Below are 23,269 nucleotides of genomic sequence, written 5' to 3'. Positions count from 1 at the left end.
ACAATCAAGTTTTAAGTATGAAGATGAGGATATTATATAAACCACATTTTACATCAGACAGACTTAGGACTTACAAATAACAGTGTAATTACTGTAGAAAAAACACTCTTAGATTTGATATCAGGAATACTTTTTTTTTTAACTTACCTTTCCTGACAGGATCTTTCATTTCACATGAGGAAAACTATTCAAAGAGTTTTACATTCAAAAGAATGATGCTTTTAAATGCGGTTTCAATATCTTGCTACTCAAACAGAAAACAAATGAGCTTGATTTTGTGTCACTAGTCAGAGAAAACTCCTGGAATAGGAGGACTGGAACTAATCCAAATATTATCAGGCTGCATGTGTAAAGGTATGCCCAGGAATCTTTTTGTGAAAAATAATATAATTGGCAATGCAACAAAAATCCCACAATTTTCCCCATTCTTTTCAGAATGATTAGACATTTGCAAACAGTTTTAATGCAGGAGAAATACTGAAATTTCCTTGTCATTTAAGAAAACAGAAACCAAATATATGTTAGAAAGCAATCCAAACCAACACTCCCAGTCTTCACACGCAGAAACACAGAAAAAGGAGATTAGTGCTAATGTGAAAAGAAACTTACATTCCCAGACATTTTGTCTAGTTCACTCATGGCCTCATGTATAGCAGCTTCTAAATGATTATTTAGCTTTCCACTTCTAGGAAGAAAAAAAATAACACCATTAATAATTCTTAGTAACTGAGAAAAAATTCAGTAGATTTAAAAACCCCAATAAACACATTAACTCACTGGACACATTCTACTAACTGTAGAGCCTCCAGGTTGTTATAGCATAAGTAAGCAAGGTCAGATCTACAGACCATATTATGCAAACTAAAGGCTTGTGTTGTAGTTAAGGAAGAAAAATTAAAGCCAGCACTTCAGTAAGTTGGACGGTTATTTACAATATCCACAAGTCAATTACACCCATGAATAAAAAGCCAGAGCACTTCCTGGTAACGAGGCATTTTGTGCAATCTTTTTCTTTTCATCATTAGCAAAGGGCCAGACTTGCATGGGTCTTGATCAGGAGCAGAAGAGGAATACTCTGGACTTCAAAAGTTATTAAACCTTTAGTGCCAGCTTGCCTACTTCCGCTCCATGCTGCATTTACTCTGTAAATGTCATTACATTTTGGCAATACTTTTGTGAAGGACTAAATACATACACTGCTGTCTTCCTGAGAAAACACTGTGTGAGCTGAAAAGTCTTTTTACTCAAAACAAAAAGCTCAAAGTGAAATACCCCTTCTAACGTTAAATAGCCAGAGGAAAATAAGTCGCAAGAATCCTCTAAAACGTTGCTGGTTTTACTATGACAGTTTTAGAACGACAGCTAGTTTCAGAATGACAGCACACCGAGGGTTATGGTAAAGGCAGGATGAAGACTTTCTTCTTCCAACCCCAAAGTTACCCCAAGTCACTGGGCAGCTCCACACGCATCTAACTGTACAGTGACATTTTTGATTTATGTATATTTCTTCTTTAAAGAAGTTTCCTGCTTAAAGACCATGCTGTCCGTGACAGGTTATGCTTCTGTGGCTCCATCTTCACACCTCAAGAGTTTCAAGGTAGCAAATCGTACTTGAGCACAAGTTAATATTGTTCACCGTCACCTTGTTACAGATCTCTGCTTAAAAGCAGGTATATATACACAGAGATAGACAGATAGATAGGTTCATTCATGGCTTTAACTGAGTAAGTACATTTATAAGAGTAATGACCTTGAAGACAAATGGCTGAATATGAAACAAGAGAGAAATCATCCTGGAGATGAGGGACATTATTATGAGCATCCATCACAAGATCATCAGGAAGTAAGAGAGTACTGTTATCTCTGCTCGGGAGATGCGGAAATGAGGGGAGGAAGAAGAGAGCCATCTGCATCATGAGGGAAGACTGTCCATCACAGAAGAAGACACTTTCTAAAAAGCCCCTTTCCTTTTAATAAGGAAAGCAAACTCATCATGTCAGCTGGGACATTCTTCCCTTGAATTTGACTTGAAGATTTATAGCAACTACAAGCATTGGCAAAAAGACTGACAAGGAAGTAGCACAGATGAACTACATGACCAGCACTGCTGTACAGCAATTCCACCCTCCTAGATCAGCAAAATTATTTTCATATCCATCAGTACAGCTGGGAGAATTGAAGACAGGAGATCAGAGGGTCTGTTTTTCATTATTCAAAGAGGATATTCCCTAACACCAATTTGCATTGGTTATCTGAGCTATACCACGGCATCAACTGCACAAAAGAATTAAAAAAGCTAGAAACCTTACTGAGTATGGTGCAACTTTCGAATCATGTACTGCAATGTAGTTTAAATCAGCCAAAGAAATGGCAAGATAAACTGAAATCAAAATTTGCATACCCAGCCTGACATGCCCACCTGGGTATTTTAACTACTTGGGCTAGACTGCTTGCCAAAAATATATTTAAGTTACGCAACTTGGGCAAGTGAAGGCACTCTTCGATCTTATAAATGACACATAATATTGTTCAGTGGCAACTAAAGTTCCTATAAAGGCTATATGACTGTATCTTAGTAACTGATACCTTAACAGATAACAGATACCTTAATAACTAATAGCATTGCTGACTTGTATGTCACCTAGAAGCAGATTTCAGATGTCAAACTACCCGTATGTGATGTAAAGTTATCTAATCAACATTATGCTCTATCAGCAACCCACCCTTATTAAAATATTTATGAAATTCCTGCTGAGTCAAAAAAGCCATTTGAAAGTATTTAAAATACACATGATCATTTGCAGTGTAGTTTTAAGACTCTGTTGTTATCTTAATTTTATTGTCAAGACAATGCCCCCATAGCAAATCAAAGTTTCAGAAGAGTCTGTGTCACTGAAATACCCATTTACCGCAGAAAAAACACTGCAGCTAAAACCTGAGAATTTGCTACCTGATCAACATATGCATCATGTCTCTAGTGGCGCAAACCAAACCAACCTGTAAGAATCAAATTACATTTAAGAACATGGAGTGACAGTTTGTTCCTCTCATTAAAAAGCAGCACAACGTATCTTAGAAAACCTCCCATGGCCAACAGCTTTGAAGAAGGGAAGATAACTGTTTTGTAAAAAGCATTCTGTTAATCCTCCTCCTCCCCCCTCCTAGGATGCATTAAAATTTAAAATTTTACCAAATCATAAAATCAGAATGAAGTCTGAGCCTGTCTGGAGTTGAAGCTCCCTCCTATAGTAGACATATTCCAGACTTCACCTGCAATCGCTGCCTCTGGGCAGCTCCTCAGCAATAATGACGTCTAAGCGCACCCACCTCACTTGACTTTTAATAGTATAGGGCAAGCTGCTACTAGACTCACACCTAGAGAGGACAAAGAGACTTAGACTGTGTCAGGATGGAGACTGAATATGGCACACATTCAACAGGAGTAATATCAGAGACGTAACTTCAACCCTAAGATGCCGCTGCCCAAATTTCATTTTGAAATAACTTAGCATGGATAGTAGAGATGGTAATGGTAGGGATGGCAAAGGGCACGTTCCCGATAAAAGAGAACCCTGGTGTGGGAAATAATACACAGAGAAACACAAAAAGGCAGAAGAAGGAGACACAGCATTGGGTTATGACCCTTGGGAGATCCTCTGCGTGCAGTGTGATAGGAGAATGCTAGTGAACAGAGGAATCCAGATACCTACAAAACTTGGGGAAAACAAAGACTGGATCAGACAAGGCTCTGATAAGGGAAAACTGGGAACACAGTCTTCTGGAGACCACAACTGGATAGGTGAGGAAGCTGCTACGTCATGACCTGCTGGAAGCAAGAAAGGGATATGGCTCAAACAGGAATGGAATGGCTGAGATGAGATGGAGCTGAGAAAGGTGGGAATGGCTCAGTGGTTTGTACTAGAGTGCATCTTCCTACAACCCCCAGAATAAATAGGACAGTTAAGAAGTCACACCACTTCTCACCACTTCTGCACATGTCTCAGAGGAGATGCTTCCAAGACATCCCCAAGCAGAACATTTTTTTTCGACAGAAAATGTTTTAGATTCCATTACTAGTTGAAGTTACAAAGCTCAACAAGGGTAACACATTGCCTATGCTGGTGAAAAGTGCTACAATGACTTTTTGTTTTGTCTGGTGTCTTTTTTACAACCCTAAAAAGCTGAATACACAAGCCATTTCTAGCTTGTGTGTTCACTACAAACTAGCTCTTAAGTTAGATTAAGATTTACAATTCACAAGTACTGGATTTGAGGTGCAACTTGAATGCCATCCTATTACACCCCTATTATAATACAGCTTTCAGCTTTGCAGACATTTGAAATCTTTAATTAAGTTTTAATAATGTTATATTTAATATGTAATATCAATATATATTATTGGAGATTGGCCATGCAGTGAAGATAAAAAATTCAAAAATATACCAGGGCTGAGACAAGAAAGTTAGGAATATGAGGAACGGAGTTAAGGAATCTGAATGTCATTTTGAGGACTTTGGATGCTAACCCAGCCCTGCAGAACACACGGGACCTGTGCAATGCTAGCTCATGCTCTCTCAGCTGAATTTGTCCTGTGCTTCTTTACCTGTGTCTTCATAGGTAAAAAAGTGTTCAACTTGATGCCAGTAGGTGATACGTATAAGTGCTAAATATTTAGATAAGTAGGAAACAGAAACAGGAGTATTCTACGTGTAGCAATTATATCTAATGCTAAATGTTTTAAAACGACTGGAATTGTGTGTAACAAGAAACCAGAGAGACAAAGCAGAAAAAAGACTACAAAGAGATTAGTAACATTTTCAGATATAAAAAGGTAAAAAGGAAAAGGAAAAAAAGGAAGGGTCCATGAAGAAATACTAAAAGCTTTGAACTGTGAAATATGCACAAGTAGAAATACAGAGGAAAAAACTTTAAGGGCTGTAAAGCAACCCTACGGAAGGGGCAACCATGTGCCCCAGACTGGCTGGGATAATCAAGTACTTCTGGTTTCCCTATGGGCAAGCAATGGGGCAGCACCAGACATGCTGCTAAACAAGGCCATCGGATTCAGTGGAATTGCAGACAATCCCTGCAGTCTGCTAAATATATGAATGCAAATCAGAAGATGGGAGTTCTTAAATTGTACTATTTCAACTTTAACACCTCTTTAAATTTGTTCCTGGTGTCACCTTACTTGAGTCACGTATTTCACTTCAGGGACATGAGCAAATAACTGGGGAGTTGCCAAAAGCCCTTCTGTGTTCTCACCACACACCCTTAAACTCCAGCAAGTTATTTTGAGGATGATCTTGGAGAAAACAACCACCAACATTGTCTCATGGGCATAAAAAATACTCCTCTTAAGAGCCGCATGACACTCAAATGAAATCTTACACCATAAAAGGAACTGAAGACAAATAATTATTTAATTTCTTTAAGCCTATGTTTATTGTGCTAAAGACAAGTACTGCAAGCTGGCTTTAAATCCTCACAAAGTAATTTTTTGGCACTGCAACAGTAAATAAGCAGCAGCACCCTAGAACAAATCCAATCATAGTACAATTTCTACTTTGCTATCCTTTCATAGCTGTCCAGATTTTTTTTGCTTCTAAAGCCAATCATTTTCCTCTTTTCCTCTATGCTGATGCTTCATGTCCTCATACTCTTTCAGTGTCTTTCTATCCTCCTATATTTGTAAATAAAAACTAAAAGGCAAGATAAAGCCAAATAATTCATACATGCCTGGCACAAAGCATTAGGAAAGCTCTGCACTGAGCCCCCTGTCTGGTTAAATATAGCCAGACTTCACAAATTCTGAAATGCTTCTCAGCAATGGGAAATAAACTGGATTTATCTGAATAAACCTGTGCTCTACCTGCAGCAGCAGCTGCCGGAAGGAGAGGGAAGAGAGAAGAAGGGCAGATCTTGTTAAAACCATATTTGGTCAGAATAGTTCTGATGTAATAACTTTTTTTTTTGCTGTAAATCAGAAATCCTACACATGAAAGCTCAAACAAGTAGGATGACATTTTACAAAGGCTACTGTAAATATCAAAAGATGCAATAAAAATGCAGGTATCAAAGATCTGAGTTGATTACCATAACCAACAGACGGAATTCAGAAAATTAACTCTTCAGTTTTACCGATCTGCTAAGCTTCCCAAAATGAGTGCCTTAGGTAGCAAAAAAATTCAATTATTCCATTTCACTACTAAGTAAACAAGCATTTACTTACTTTCTGTTCCTTTTTCTGGCTCGGTTGTAAGCTTCTAGACCTTCTGTTAGTGTCTTCAACTTCTCTGGCTCCACCTGAGTGAAGGTATGAACACCAAACCACATTACCCAGACCTGCAATTATTAAACATCGCTTTTACTTTACTGCTAGACATGCATTATCGTGGAGTCTAATTTTCACTGCATCCATAAGACACTAACCTACCCAGCTAAGAATTAACGAATGTCTAGCTATATACACCCCCTCATATATATATGGATATATTGTAAATTCTCTAGAGGGTCCACAGCAATAGAAACCAAAACCCTGACGCTCATGAAAACAAAATTAAGGAGACTAGTATTTTTAAAACCTTTTTTTCTTCATATTATTAATATGAACGCTGTTGTTGAAATCTTTCAACTCTGTACTCACATTTTACAAACGTATTTTACACCTTTGAGACCACCTGGAATGCATTAACATACCAAGCTGCCTAGTGCACATGATACAATTTTTATAGATGCCATCAACACAAAAATGTTTCACATCACCTCAGATTTCTTGATAAAGTATTTAAGGCCTCCGTTCAACAATGCTACCGATGGCTTGGTCAAATTCATTCCTATTTCAGAAGAGCCACCCTACATGCTTAAGTTAAAAGGCTTAAGGCCTTGAAAAAGGGGTGGGCAAAGTGACAAACTTTATTTATGCATTATGAATCTATGAGACTTATCTGGAGCTTGCTTTAGCCAGCTGACTCACTGGTCCTGAAAAAGGTCTTTCTTTTAAATCTTTTCTTAAGCAGCACATACTTCAGCAATCTGCTGAGTCAGGAATGAATACAGCACGTGCTCAACAGGGCTGCTGAGCTGGTATTTAAAGCTCCTTAAGTGGAACTTTCAGATCTCTTGAAATTGACCAGAATGATAATCTTTTAAGCAGTCTGTATATAAACTGCTGCATATAATTACTGGCACCACTGCACAGGTACCAGTTAGTACCAGTGTAAACAACGCAAGCAAGAAGAAAACAAATTATATCATCTATATTTCATCATTTGCGTTCTCAAAACGTAAGCCCACTTAACTCTGCATATTATTTGGCTCAGTCATTTCTGCTTAAAAACAAAAAAGGTATTTAAAACACATCAATGTAAAGAAAATGAATGGATGAATTCCTTTTTCTTTGTCAGTATTGCCACCTTTTGCTTATTTTTTATCTTTACATAACAAGAACCTTATATAGCATTTGTTTGATTAGAAAGTACAGCTTATATTTTGACACAAGGAAAATTAATTCTATAAATACAAATTTATTAAGCATGCCTATATACAATCAGAAAAAAGAAACTTAAATGCAAATTCCCTCTAAACCCAGACTTTCTATTACTAAATAATTCATATTCACAATGAAATAGATTTTTAGATGTGACAATGTGAAGTTAGTCAGGGAGCAAGTTGTCAGAATCTCTAGAAATAAGGCAAATATAATACATGTTTAGACCAAATTTCCCATGTCTGAACTTACACATCTGATAATGAAATTGGGGAATACTGCCATTTCAGGAACTTACAAAATGAATGTCATTAATGGTGAAACTGGCACATGGGGAGGCAAGATTTCTATTTTCATGAAACAGATTCAATTATGCTGCAGACTGTAGCTCTTTTCCCTTACAACTGTGTTTACTTTTAATTCAAGACTGCACGTACTTGAAATACTTCCTCTCCTAATCAGACTTCGTAAAAATACAAATGCCTACAAAAGAAATACTATCTGTTTAAAACCTGGGAAGCTTTCATAAGGATAACAGCAGAAGAAACAGCACAAAACACTTACATGATGAGCAAACCACCTTCAGTTTATGCGTTACATCTCCTACATTAAAATTGTATTAATGGAGGCAATGCTACTCTGTGATACACCACAGCTCAAGCCTTCCATTTTACAGCATGTTTGAAAAACAGCTAAAGGATAAACTTTGATTTTTCAAACTGAACAGAATGAAAGAATTCTGAGACAGCTGGACTTGTTCAGCCTGGAGAAGAAAAGGCTCCAGGGAGACTTCAGAGCACTTTCCAGTGACTAAAGGGGCTGACAAGAAAGCTGGAGAGGGGCTTTCTACAAGAACATGTAGGGACAGGATACAGGGATATGGGATGGCTTTAAATTGACAGAGGGAAGTTTTAGATTAGATACTTGGAAGGGTGGTGAGACCCTGGCACAGGTTGCCCAGAGAAGCTGTGGCTGCCCCATCCCTGGCAGTGCTCAAGGCCAGGCTGGACGGGGCTTTGAGCAATCTGGTGTGGCAGAAGGTGTCCCTGCCTGCGGCAGGGGTGTGGAACTAATTATCTTTAAGGTCCCTTCCAATCCAAACCATTCCATGATTCTATGAAAATAACATAATCGTGATCCTTTACCTTGGACACTTTACTACATGACAGCGTTGTCATGAATGTTAAATTGGACATTATCCATACTCATAATATATATGTTCACATAAGAAGCAAGCTTTGTGAAGGGTTGTATACACCTGCCACTAGATATATAAAAAAGTTCAATGGTAAATATTTTTCTGAATAGCTAGTACCATGTTTGGGTAACAAGGGACTTAAGTAATAGAAAAGAATCAGTATCTTCATCACTGGAAGTTTGTAACGGTAGAGGATTCTAACACCTGATAGCACTTCACAAAAGTAGTAGTATCAAACTGCTAATATGACATGGTATTGGAAGCAAGTATAACAGATATATTTGAATTAATAATACAATAAGCCATTACAATAGTAAGTAATACATACAAATGGGATTTTCAGGACACTGATAAATCACATGTATTATTATCTGTAAAACTATAAAAGCTCAGCTTAAAAAAACCTAGTTTAACTGATGGAAAGTCATATTGTGAACAGTACTTGCCCTATAAGAATCACTATGAAATACACTAACTGGAAATTACCGCTCATACAAACCCTCTGACTTTCACACTGTTGTGCTCAAAACTCTGTTCTTATCTAGGTGATTTGATTAGATTAATAATCAAATTAATTACTTCATGAAATACACATCCTCCATTTTAGGATGTGTGTGCAGTTTCAGGCTTGCTCTTTTCCAAATTTCTGCTGTTACTGCTGCAGTTCTTTTGGGTTCCTCTTTAATTTTCAAATAGCCAAAAAAGCAAGTGTTCATTAGGAAACAAAGGTGTAATATTCTTCCCTTCTCCTGTGTGAGAAATACCATTCTAGCTGCTCTTCAAACAGAAGCATTATTACATTTAATACCCAAAGTCTTTTCAATGGAAACAAAAACTGAATTATGTATGATATAAAGTACAGATAATATACAAAGTACCATGAAAACCCAACAGCATAGCAAGACTAATATTACAGTATAGAAGGTTAACATACTTTGAAAGATGCTTTAAGAAAGCTCCACAGAAAACAGTATTTTCAGAACTGCTGGTAGCAGCTCCCACCTTGAATTGTAATGTTACAGGATCTTTTCAAGCAGAGAATTTCTGAAGACCATTTGGCTATTTCTTTTTTGTTTTTTAGGTTAATTTTTTTTGTTTGGTGTGGTGTCCTTCCACTCCCCCCCTTCTTTTTCTTTCCTTCAGAAGAGGGTGCCCAAACATCTAAAGAATGCAGCTGTACAACACATTATGAGAGTGTTTGAACATGTGTATAGATTGCCATTGTGCATGGGAATTCCTGTCTGTTTTCAACTACAAACACAACTATTATACAGCACATATACATTTTCACCTCTTTTATATTAACTCCTGTATCCCACCTTTCAACCTCAACTCCTGACCTTTGGAATGATCATTCACTCTGTACCACTTCTCGGAGAAAAACAGATTATTTTTTTTTTTAATTTAAAATTATTAGCATGAAGTTAAAGGCCTTCTGAAGCAAGAGGTGATTCATTACATGGGACTTCCAGATGAACTTGAAACAGTCTCTCTTGCTGCCTCCACAAGTACCTTGTCAGTACTGCATGAGCAGCAATGCACGCATTTCCATTTTGCTTTCCTGTTGCTCGCGCTTCAGTATACAATAAAATCTGTGCCACGGAGTATAATGTTACACAATGCTTATATAATATACATAGGAGACAGAAAATTAAAGAAGGCGGGTTTGCACAAAGCAACTCTACATTCTGGTATCCACAAATTCCAGAGTAAACTTAGAAAGCTGCTAAGGAATGCAAATGAAAAAAAATCCTCCTTTTTACAAAAAAACCCTTTTCAAATATATCAAACCAGTCATACACATATAGATACATAACTTTGTGAAGTTAATACATAAATGCATACTTGGAACATACATGCAGTGAATCACTGTTTCTGTAATTCATAAGAGATGGTGATATTGTACACCTAATTTTTCCAGTTTTGTTTAATCTTTTATATTTTGTGGTCTGTGCCACTTGCCTATACTTTATAAACTGACTTGTAAGTTGGAGATCTAACCTTTGTAAGGAATGAGCTCTTAAGCATTCAAATAGTGCTAGCAAAGTCCACTGAATTCTCTATAAATTCTTTTGTTCAGCATAGCCAGACTAGAGCTCTCTGAAACCTTTATGGCTATAAGGAGATCAACAGAGAAACTACCTGTAAAGAGAGACTAAAATTTTCTTGGAAGAGGGTTGAAACCATTCTGGCCAATCATCACCCCAGTTATTTATAGTACCAAATTCATCAAAGATCTATGGGACTGTTTGGGGAAATTACATTTGCACATCAGCAAAGATGGTAAGACCAGCAGTGGTTACAACAAAGATACACCAGCTCCAACTCAAGTTGTTCCTGAGCTTTGCACTGGTGGGAGTCAGAGTGAAGAAGCACTTCCCAACATCCTCTTGCATTCTCCTTCATTTGGATATCTACTGTTAGTCCGATTTTGGGTAGGAATACTTGGGTCCAACCTACTATCGCCATTATGATGACTGTTGTCATGCAGTGTAGTTACAGGGGGAAAAAAGACATATGGCTTGATTTCTTTGCGTCAGAGGTAAAAAGCTATTTCACTAGGTCTTTCCCTTCTGCTTACATGTTTTTAAAATTTACACTTTATAAAGCAGCACTTATAAAATATTTCACATCTTCTATCTAGAAATATTTCTAAGAACTACAAAAATATAGTGTTTTACAAGTACTAGAGACGAGAATTTGAAATATTTATCGTAACAAAATAACCAATAACGCCTTGGTAACTGTATTTTTGGTATATTCCCCAACAAGCATGTGATTTGTCAGAAAATAAAAACAAAAAAGAAGAAACCAAATCATTTAGTATGAAAGAAGAAAATGGAATGCTTTCCTTACTATTAAAAGATGCCCAAAACCTCCTTTCAAGGTGAAAACGCACATGTATTTCCTCTTAAAGAGTGTATGTGTCAATCAACAAGCTTCTACTTTTTATAGACTCTTCAATCGGATTAAATCACTTTTCCCTTTTGCAGTTTTCAATGCGTTTATACTTTCATATCAGCTTCATTGAACCCAACCAGAAATCTGACTCACCACACCATGTAAGTTAAACAATTTTTTGTTAACATTTTTTGTGTACCAAATCTTGTGTGTGTAAATTAGCATAATCAGGCTAAAATACAATCTGATTCATGGCATTGGTGGAAGTTTCTTGTTAGATAACTAAGGGGAAAATGCAGTTCTGCAAGCTAGAATTATGGGAAAAAAGCAAACTGTCCTACTAAAATGAGAGACGAAGAATAAAGAATGGCCTCAGATAGTTTTGATAAACATTTGTATGGGCATATCTACATGTGTATATAGAAAGATAAATATGTGCATATATATATAAATATACCTTCCCCTCCTCAGCGTTTTGTTGACATGAATTGTGAACCTCTTCTTCTCTTACTAGCTTTCCAGGCCATGAAGTCAGTCCTTTGATTTGGCCCCAGACCAAGTCGCCAACATTAAACGTCCTCGGCCTGTAATGTATCAGCTCATTTGAAGAAGGGGAATCTGGGTTCCTTAGGTCATCTTCACTACTGATGCTTTTAGCATCTGAAGGGCTAGGCACACACCCATTAATGCTTTTGGCATTAAAATCTCCATTGTAATGGATATAGTCTTTAACTAACGAACTTTCCAAGCTATTTGAGGAACTTGGAGATTGCTCTTCCAGAATCAAATCTTGTTTAGAAGTGTTCAGCAACTCCCCAAATCCTCTGTTCTGCTGAGGCCTATTTCCGTTTATGTGTGCACATCGTTCCACAGTGTTCTCCAGTCTTTCCTTAAAACTCATCATAGTTCTTTTGTAATTGTTATACCTGAAATTCTCCTCCAACATTTTATCACTTTGACAGTTTCGCTGTGATAACAGTATCTGATGCTGCTCGCCTTGCAATAATGGCAATGTGGAGATGTTATTGGGCCTTTCATGACAAGGACTACTATGGATATGGGTAGAGTGGTCTAGAAACTCATCACATTTCCACCTATTTACCTCATTGACAGGACTTTGCTCCCCTTCCCACTGTTTTTTGGGTGTGTTACAACTTGATGATTTGTAATATTCATACCCATCCCCTTCACTTGAATTTTTACCATGCTCTGAATTCTTCAGTATTCGTGTTCCTCTAGTGCTCCTTATCCTACCTTCATGATCAGAAACGGCAATGTTTCTTCCATGGATTACTGCACTGACAGCACTAGAAAGATTTAACGGGTCACCAATTGAGGCTGTGAAGGCACTCATGGCACTCAAAGCTGGAATGGGACTCATCTGTGTTGTACTGCTAACGGCAGTGGTGATTACTACTTGCATCCCTTTGCTTGCAGCATCTACAACTGCTTTGTAGATTGTGTCCACCGATGTATCACCCTGAGCAGCAACATTGAGGTTATCTTTTGCTTGTTGTCCAAGAGAAGGTTCATTTCTTTGCTGCAAATCACAAGATGTTTCTTGGAAAGGAGGAAGCATAGTGTTGGAGCTGTCAGGAACTGGTGCCATTCCCATTTGAGTGATCATTCTTTTGTTCAGGACAGCAGCATCCTCCTGCATTCTTACCTGGAAAAAGCCGGAAAAAGAAATTGCTATTCTGCCTAAAATTACATTTCAACAGTAAAATTTGGTTTCATTTTGATAAACAAATCAGGATGGTGGCCAGGGTCACTGTTACAGTACATACTTTTATTTTGGCTATGCATCAGTTACGAAGTTCAGTGCTGAACACGATGGACAGAAAACAAAAGCTTAATTTAGAGGAAAACAAAAACACTGGCTCTTAGAATTTGCCTCCTGGATCAAAACAGATGCCTTGCACGAAATGATACAACCTATCATCCACAGCTAAGACTGCATTATCCTCTCATTCAGAGTCTTTTCAGGGATTTTCTCTTCTGATTGAAGTACAGCACCCTCCTTTCTCTCAAGTCCTAAACACCTCCACAAAGGTCAATATTTCTATTCTCAACTATTCTCTTTCATTACTTCCCACACCCTAATTTTGCTTCTTTTCTCCATACCAGCTGCTCTTCTAGGCTTCTTGTATGCTCCTCATTCAATCACTGGAATGTAGGCCATAACTGTCCTTTCAGAACTGGCTAACATTTCTATTTTTTCCCCTTTGGTTAAGTGCTTCCCTCGTGGGATCTCTTACTACTTCAGTCCCTTGTAAATTGTGCCTGCATCCCTATGCATTTGTGGCTGTAATGTCAGGCACTGCCAGTGTAAATTGTAACCTTCAGATTAAAGTAACTGTGCTTTTTATATTTCTTGTCACATATGTAGGCAGTGAAGAGAATGACAAGAATAGTGCTATAACAAAAATGTAAAAAACAAGGGTAAAATGTTTCTAAAAGCCCCTTTAAATACTTACTGCTACTATTTATATAACTGAGAATCTGAAGCAAAAAATACTGAGATAAAGCCAAAATTCATACAAAACTGAAGAGATTTAATAGGCAGTTAGAGGACTCTGATTTTGCAATAGGAGTGAAACATCTACACTGAGAAAACAATGTCTTCTTTTTTCTCTCTTAAAGGGTAAAAGCGCTGTCTGGCACTATATGCACGATCCTGACTTCACATCTTGAGTTATGCAGCAACCACAAAAATACTGAATAATAACAAATACGTATTTTAACTCTGGTTTTATCAGCTATTTTGCTTGCTATCTTCCTGTCAGTATGCTGGCTTGATAGCTCAACTTGCATTATGAAGAACTGTCTATTTAGCTAAACAGCATTTACATAATAACTGTGTATAACAGTTCCAACAAATAATAACAAAATAAACATTTTTGCACAGTTTTGTCATTGCACATTCATTCTAACATCTGTTTTCTTCAGTCTGTACCGTCCACATTACAGCTAGCTCTTCCCCATTCAAGGGAATATAAGAGGACTGGTACACACCTATAATAATTTATTAAGTTTCTAATTGCTGTAAAGTGGTATCAGTATTTATTTCTCACCACTGAATTGTAAGAGTGACCTAAACAGGAATTATAATAATTTCTTCAGAATGGAAAATAGTTTTGCTAATAACATATACTAATTGACAAGAACATACATAGCATATTTTTTCAATACATGCTGCATAACTCTTTCCAAAGAAACCATACCCATTTTCTAAGGAAAAAGGAGTAAAATTTCCGTAACAAATGTTCCTGATTTGCAAAATCCAAAACCTACACAGACAGGCAAGCAACTGTATATATCATATTGTCTTAAACACTCAGCAAAAAATAAAAATCTAACTATGGAGCATATAGTTTTACCTACTGAGAGTTGCACATTTGTTTGAAAATTGATTTCATTTTGCTTTCTACCTGGAAGTTTTGGAACAGACATGCCATGGGGTTTGGGTTGTTAGCTGGGCCAGGAATTGGGGTCTGGCCTTGAAAGCCCTGCATGTTCTGATACCCCTGGAGAAGGTGCTGTTGCTGCTGATTTGAAGGAAACATCTGATTGTTGTTTAATAGCGACTGGAGATGACTCAGCTGATGGTTACTCAAAGTAGTGTTTATAGATGACATGTCACCTGTAATTCAAACACAGGGAAACGTTAAGTCAGTACAGTTTTCAATAGTCAGGAGGAATTTCCTTGACTCAAATTTTAACTGACAGCTAAAAAAATGCTTTTGTGAAACAACACTCTTTCCCTTCAATCTTCTATAGAATGGTCCTCAAGGCATGAATCTCCTACTCTTTATTCCTCTATTTCTTCAGAATTGCTTCTTTTGCATGTCACATCTATCTGGACTCTTTCTAAAGGTTTTTGCCTTTGGAATAGCACACAGCCAAGTATGGCACAATGAGCTTCTATGATATTTGCTGTCTTGGAATCTTATTCTTAGTTTCCAAAGAGTGGGGCAGCAGAAGAGAGAAAAAAAAAAAAATCCCACTTTACATGAAAATTCTAGTTCTAGTAAAATAAATACACAGTTGAACCTGACTTTATGAAATAACAAAACTTAAAAATATATCAATTTGTTCAGTTTCTTTTTTTTTAATTAAAAGCTCTCATTTTTCTTAAAATTTCCATCTGCAGCATCATTTTAGTCAGATTTTACATGGAAAATATAAAGCAGGGTTGAGTTCATGATAGCCATTTAGTAGGCAAGTATGAGGTATTAAGTTAAAACATTTATCAGCTCTTTGCCACTATTTAGTTCCTTCTACTAGTCTATTTATTAAATAACACAGACCAAGCAACAAAGGAGTACTAACTATATTAAATATTCTTGGTAAAATCAAGACCCAGGAGAAAAAAATTATATTTAAGGGCTTTTTAATCAGTTGTGTTGGGATGTAGGTGTTTGGCAAATAAGATACCCTGTTTTTTTAAATTACAAACGAAAGTGAAAAAAAAAAACAAAACAACAGAGAGAGAAAATATAAACATACAATAAAGGGCTCGAAGGGCAACTTTCCTCTTCGAACTTGCATGAGGACCTACTTCAAGTGCTTTAAGGATTACTTTACATGGGAGTGTGCTTGTGGTTTTGGCACTTTTGATTCATTTGGAGAAAAGTACTTCACCATTTTTCATCTACTGCACAGCTACTCATATTAACCCTGTGATGCCACATGCACTTGAAATGAAACACTGCATCCCAGAGATGCACCTGTGCTTTTACTACTTGAAAAATGAAGCAAGTCCAATTGCTTGCAGAATTTTAAAGTGTATATAGTAGGCTTAGGTGGCATCAGAATGAAAAATGGAATCTAAAATAATTTCCAAAACCAGTATTAAATTTTACTTAATTAAATCAGAATGTATTTTAAATTTCTTACATTTCTCTCCATAGTAATAAACAAGCTGTAACATACAAAAACCTTAAAAAATTATGGTAAAGTGGAGTCTTTAGAAATAGAAGCTAGAATCCAAAATTCCCCCTCCCCAACCCTCTTTTTTTTTGTTTTTCTTTTATATCTGTTAAGAAATTGAACTTACCAAGCAGACCTGTCCCCAGTAGAGGGTTAAGTAGCTGTGGCACCACAGAGTTATTGTTGAGTTTAGCTGGACCAGATGTATTCCCAGCATTATTAGATATGTTCAGCAATGTTTCTGCCATTGACACCACTGCTGTCCCACCACCCAGGGTTGAGACAGACAGTGCTGCCACTGCTGATGATGTAGTGGTTGTGGTAGTGGTTGCCTGGGAGGAGGTGGCTATGGAAACCTCTGGATGATTAGCAGTGCTGCCCGATGCAGAGTTCAGGACACCTCCCACCAGCTGGGGATTCAAGGCCATTAACGCTGAGGCCCCAGAGACAGCTGGGAGGAGCAAGGGGTTAGAAGTAGTGTCAGTGCCTGAAAAGCTTGGTATGGGGTTGCCCAGGGGGTTGGTTAAAAGGGTTTCCACCCTGTTGCTTTCTGACTGATTGCTTGGCAAATGGTCAGGTGGGGCTGTCATCTGTGTTACTGAGGGCAAAGGGTTATTTTGCTGCTGCAACAAATCTGAGATGGTCAAATTGAAAGATGGTAGGGGAAGCATGGCAGCTGCTTGGGCTTGGTTCTGAAGGAGGGTTGCTAGAAGCTGAAAATGAACAGGTTGTAATACCTGCCCATCCACGTCACTGGAGAGAAAAGCTAAAGCAGCATTTACATTCGGGTTGAGAAAACCTAAAGGGTTGAGGTTGACCTCAGACTTGCCTTCTCCTGCTGAAGGCTGTAGTATATTTAATAGATTCTGGTTTAGGAGATGTTGCTGATTCACTGGCAAAGAGATAGGCAGAGAATTGAGGAGGTTTTGATTCAAAGAATGTGGAAGATTGTTGTTTGAAGAGCTGTTCTGCGGAAAATGAAGTGAGTGTTCATGGCCAGCAAAAGGGAAATCGCTCCCAATGGGCAGCTGGCTCTGAAGTGGATTTCCAGCTGCAGTAGTGACTATAACACCATCTTGAAGCACAGATGTTGTCTTTGTGATGGCAGGTTGGCTGGTGCCAGCTATGGCTATTGATGATGACTGTCCTGAACCCCCTGTAACACAAAAGAACAGAACCATTAATAGTACACTGCCTGTTGGGAGACAATCCTCAAGGTTTTAAAGTAACTAGATTAATCCAGAAATTAACGTTTGATACCCATGCAGAGGAAAGAAAATGTTTTCAGCATCCAGACTTTAGTACTTCCATAATATGAATGAATCTGCCATCAGCTACTTCAGATACTACAGGCTGTGACACATATCACTGGAAACTATTCAACCATACACTATTTAACCACATACTTGTACTTCCCTTAAATTTCTGAGTGTGATGAAACAGGATTTCATTCTTCACATATTTATTAGCATAAACCTAAAAGCAACCGTAACTTACTATACTAGCCATAGACCAGTAAGAAATTAACTACTAGGAAAAAGGCTCAATGGGAGACAGGAATGATGCTGCGTGAAAGACGTGAGTACATGATTCCTTGCCCATGGCAGGGGGGTTGGACCTAGATGATCTTTAAGGACCCCTCCAAACCAAACCATTCTATTATTCTATGATCTAAATGTAGATGTGAACCATATGTTCTTCTATTTCCAGCTCTATTCCATTAATGGGGTTTAGAAGTATTATTATTTAAAGCATTATTTTGGACTCCTGGAGAAAAAAACCCAATGATGCTGATTACATATCATAATGATGCCCATGATACAATGTCAAGAGAAAAATACATTATGGTCAACACATTCAACACCCCACAATCCCCAACAATTTATAATTTATAAAGAAGAAAATGTAAATTGGGATGGTCTAGTCATATCCATCACTTGGTGTGAAAAGAAAGACCAGTTGGATAAATTTATTATGAGGGGGTTACACAGAAAAAGTGGGAGAATAATAAAGTTGATTTGGGTGCCTTTATACCCCTCTACCAAAGCTGAAATGTAAAATAGATTATTCTGTGTCTTTTACTTAAGGCAAGAGTCTTGAATTGACAGTGGCCATACAAAAAAAACATGTGAGAGGACATAAGGAGAATTAAAGCAAGGGCAATTGCCTTGAATTACACCTTTCTACTTTATTTATTGAAATTCATTAGAGAACATTTGAATATTAAAATTATATACTGCATATATACAAAACTGTATAATTATAAATGTATTTTACTATGGTTTTAACACAATAAAATAATTTTCCATTCTCTACTGCCCTGCAAATATAGCTCATAGGACAGAGACGAGAAGGTACAGCTTATCAGAAAGCATCAATTATCATTTTTCTAAACAAACACTATTTGAAAACTGATGTGTAACTACACTGTTAATTGTCAAGAACAGAACCAAATTTCTACATCACTTACAATTTAAAATACCATTTTTCAAGTACTTTAATGTTATGACAACTCAAAAAGGTACATAGAAGGTACAGTTAAAAATACACAGGGCTTCTTAAATGATGTTGGCTAAGAAGAATTGTTCACTGAACCATAATGCTGTCACTGCACTTTGAGACACACTTAAGGTTAGTCTCTCTAGTTGTCACCTAGTTTAAGACAGACTAGGTAGTACCTCAGTATCTTCACGTGGCTATTCCTCCCACTTGTAAATGGCCTTCCACATAAAATCTTACTGTCACATAGGTAAAAACAGGCTACCATCAATTTAGCAGGAGAAGTCTGATATTGGACTTTCTAAGCCATGAGTTCATTCCAGGCAATATTTTTTTTTAAACTCTTTCCCCCTGCAATAGGGGAAAGCCAGATATACAAGCTATTTCCTTGGTGGCTAGGAAAGGCTTTCCTCACTAGTAGAAATCACATTCAATCTATTAAGCAGCACATGGATGTATTTTTGATTCAGGGATGAGGAAACTGTTCTATATATAGTGTTCTCATTAATATAAAATCTAATTTTGGTATTTTCCAGTGGACCTAATCTCTGTTTCTAATTCATTTATAATCCTATTTTCCATTCCACTCAGGTAAATGACTACATGGAAGAGTACGTGGTGTGAAGCAAATCTCAAACTTGTAAGATTGTTGCTAGGTTTTTGTCAAACACTGCTCTGTTTTCTAACCTCCGTCAAACACCACCTCTGGAGATCTAACCTGAGAGGTCCAGAGGGCATTTGACACTTGCTTTTTCCCCAGATTAATGAGGCCATTAACTCCTACTGAAGGAAAAAAAAAAAGTTGATGGATTCTGAGCACAAGGAAGAAAATGCGTCCTTATTGGAATCCAGACTTGAGAAGTTTGGGAGTTGAAGAGCCGATGAGCAGCCAGACTTTGGTAGAAAACATAAATACCCCCGAGCTTCGGTAAAACCTCCCTGACAGAAAGACACGGTAGGAACTGGTGTAAAGAGTCCTGAATTGGACAGCAGCTAATATGGTATTTACAATTGCAGTCTGCGACAATCCTGTCTCCAGCACCAGACTGAATTGCCAGAATATGATTTTTGAATCTCTTCCAAAATACCATCTCCAACAAGTCAATATTCCAGATAAAGAAATGCATGCACACCCATTCTCATTAAAATATAGTGCTGCCAGACATCTTCCGAACGCTTGGCCCCAAGCCAAAAGACAAAATCTGAATTATTTTTTCTGCTTTAAAAAACATGCATCATTTCTGTAATTGTGATTGATAGTGCCGCATCAACAAAGTACAGAAGGACACCTTCCCCTGGCAAAGCCGCTAGAGCCCTTGGAGAGCCCTCTGAACCGTCCTTCCCCAGTTCTAAGACAAAATATCCAAGATCCAGGATGAACGTGAGCAGTCACATTTTTCTGACTCATGAAGAGACCAGGTGCAATGAGAAGAAAGAGATGCCCAGCATCGGCAGTGTGAAGGTGTGTAGAGTTCTCTAAAACAGCATGGAAAAATGTAACATGCTTCACCAAAGCAACGGTATAATCCACACTGTGAATATAAGAGAAGCCCTAATAACAGGGCTGTCCTTTCAAACCAGGCAGTAGAACAAAAGCATAGCAGCGGTGATCTGGAACCGACTCCAGATGTCCTTTGAGGTGTGCCTTTAATTCAAAGTGGTATCTAGACTCATAACTTGCATTTACTACAATTTTCAAAGATGGCAGGGTGACAGTGGAAACCAGATGGTGGATGTCAGCTGAAAAAAAACAAACCCATGCAAACAAGCTGTCTTGGCCAGTAGTGCTGTAAGGAAAATAGGACTGCAATCCGGACCACTTGCATTTCCTTCAGGCTTGGAGAAGGATGACAGCCAGAAGAAAAGATGCACTACAGCACCGAAGAACTTCAACAGCGTGCTAGCTCACCCAAAACTCTCATATGAAATGGGTCATTATTATGGTTTCCAGGCTCCAAGATGACAGTTTTGATGAAAAAGGCACCAAGATGACAGTTTTGACGAGAATGGTGAATATGAGTTGAAAGCAAAAAGGAAATTACAAGTTTGATTCCAAGTTTCATAAAAACATGGTATTTTGAACCCCGTAAACCCAAGGCATCATACATGCTAGCTCAGTAAACAACACTTCTTAATAATCAGAAGCTCCTAAAAGTAATACGAAAAAAAGATTAAGGAGTTGGACTAAACACCATAAAAGCCTAAGATGAATGCCTGCTTCCAGCTCTTGCAGACAGAGATGTCTGCTAAAAGTGCCTTTGCCACTCATTGAGAAAAATTAACTGTCTTTGTAACAGAGTGAGAAGAAGAAATACCCAGAATGTTGAAAAAGTAGTTCTATTGTTCTTCTAGAGGGTCAAATAAATGTATTGGGAGTAAATGAAAATTGAATAGGCTCCACAGTTTTTAAACTTGGGGGTGACAGTATTTTATTTATTTTTGTTTTCTTTTGAAAGCAAGTTTATTCCCGTGTAGTTTTATGTGTCCTTTTTTTAAGTTACTCCTTCACAGGTATTCTCAAGCAGATACAAGAAAATCATGGATATTATGAAATCAGTTTGTGCTCAAGCAGATTCAGTCTCCCTGCTCAGTTAAAATAATCAGAGTGGAAGATATTTATCACTAATATCTCAACCATTGTCCTACCATGAAAAGACAGGAACACATACGTACACATATGCTATTGGGATGGTAGGATATAGCCCAGGTTTTTAAGCAGCATTAAGATTTGAACAATACGAAGACTTGTACAGCAAGCTTCAATGTCCTCAGAAAGAGAAGCTGGGTTTGAGCTACTGATTTCAAACTAAACAAAGAGACAAAACCAATGTACCATTTCTGCAGTGTAAGAAGAACTGTGTCTGCATAAAACCAGGTAGGAACAATACTGACTTTGTATGATGTTCAAGATAATGCCCAACTTCCTTATAAACCAGACAATTTAAATCAAAGGCAAACCTTTGTAGTTTTCATAGATGCTAAATGTATTTCTACCAAATCAAGGAATATTAATGATATATTGATATATGTTTATGTTCCTTGATTTTCCTAAAAATGTGCAGTTGAAGTATAATAATTAGAAAATAGTAACGCAAATAACATTTTACAATGCTTTTCTCTATAAGGAACTATCAATTATGTATTCTAGTATTTCAATAGTCTCAACAGTACATTGCTGGAATTTGCAGAATAAAAATAACTGATAAAACAGATTTATTAAGAACTTAGGAAACTAAGTGCAGGACTTGCTCATTAGCCATTAACACCTTAAGCATTTTGAGAGTTAAGAATAAATAAAAAATATAGATAGCCCTTTCTAAATTCTTGTTTTCCTGCATATTCAATAAAAATGCAGCTAACTATTTTATGTTCGATATTTTCTTTACTGCTTTTTTAATTTAGAACATTTCAACTTTTTGAAGCCTGTGTCAGAAACTCATGTTTAACTCCCTGGTCCCTCCACCACTTCCATCCTCTTGCAGGGTGAAACTCGGTAGCTCTTGCAGAAGAAATCTGCATGATCCTTTTAAAAAGATCCAGCAAGAGTGGAGAGAGAAAAGTTTTACTGCATGCCTTACCCCTGAGATTATGAAGGTGTGAAAGCACAAAAGATCACTTAAGCATTGTGATTACTACTGTAACTCAAATGGTTTGTGCAACTTGTGCCACACAGGGTCACCAATCCAAGCTTGAGGTCTCCAGAAGCTACTGCAATGCTACTATGAAATATCAACATAGAGGTCCAAACACATAGTTTGCACCAGTGGCAGTATTGTTAAATTAGCGATTTTAAGAGGCTTAACTTGAACAAAAGTCTGATGGAAATGGTATGACCTCATATTCCATAAAAATTTGAGTCAACATGATCTTGCTTTAACTACATATTCCATCACTTACTTATAAACACAGAACTAAGAGCTACACATTTTTATAATTATACTCTCCCTTTCCATTTTGGCATGGAAAACATTTAAGATATTTATCTGGTATCACCTTTATTATAGCGCTTTCAATTCCAAAGACACCATAATTGAGCAGTTAATGGTGAACTACTGTCAGTTGTTCCCCTTATTGAGATGCACGCCCTCTTCATACAACAGAGAAATCACAAACAATGGACCAAGAAATAAAACAACTTTCTCAGTCCAGAAGAACCAGTTAAAAATGCGAACTCTCCCTATATACAACATTCCATCCACACAGAATGTGCTCTTCTGTGAAACAGATTTAACTCTCTCCATAATATCACG

The 23,269-nt window shown here is 37.4% G+C and overlaps 1 protein-coding gene across 13 annotated transcripts in view; it reads right to left on the bottom strand.

The window, feature by feature from the left end:
• The window catches only part of MBD5 (methyl-CpG binding domain protein 5), a 153,551-nt gene that overhangs the window by 2,255 nt on the left and 128,027 nt on the right, over nucleotides 1–23,269 (bottom strand). For 10 of the 13 annotated variants that reach the window (XM_062637727.1, XM_062637725.1, XM_062637724.1 and 7 more), the window contains 5 exons: nucleotides 16,648–17,676; nucleotides 15,020–15,231; nucleotides 12,046–13,254; nucleotides 6,233–6,345; nucleotides 610–685 (listed from right to left, as the gene is read on the bottom strand). In XM_062637727.1, the coding sequence (XP_062493711.1) occupies nucleotides 610–685; nucleotides 6,233–6,345; nucleotides 12,046–13,254; nucleotides 15,020–15,231; nucleotides 16,648–17,676 (2,639 nt within the window). The remainder of the gene's footprint in view (nucleotides 1–609; nucleotides 686–6,232; nucleotides 6,346–12,045; nucleotides 13,255–15,019; nucleotides 15,232–16,647; nucleotides 17,677–23,269) is intronic. The other 3 variants (XM_062637735.1, XM_062637736.1, XM_062637733.1) reach the window with 3 other exon arrangements.

This window comes from Pezoporus occidentalis, unplaced genomic scaffold, assembly GCF_034315485.1.
Source record: "Pezoporus occidentalis ecotype Australia unplaced genomic scaffold, CSIRO_AGI_Poc_V1 ctg54, whole genome shotgun sequence".
In the NCBI taxonomy this organism is placed as follows: Eukaryota; Metazoa; Chordata; class Aves; order Psittaciformes; family Psittacidae; genus Pezoporus; species Pezoporus occidentalis.
This window is presented reverse-complemented; position numbering and strand designations above follow the sequence as displayed.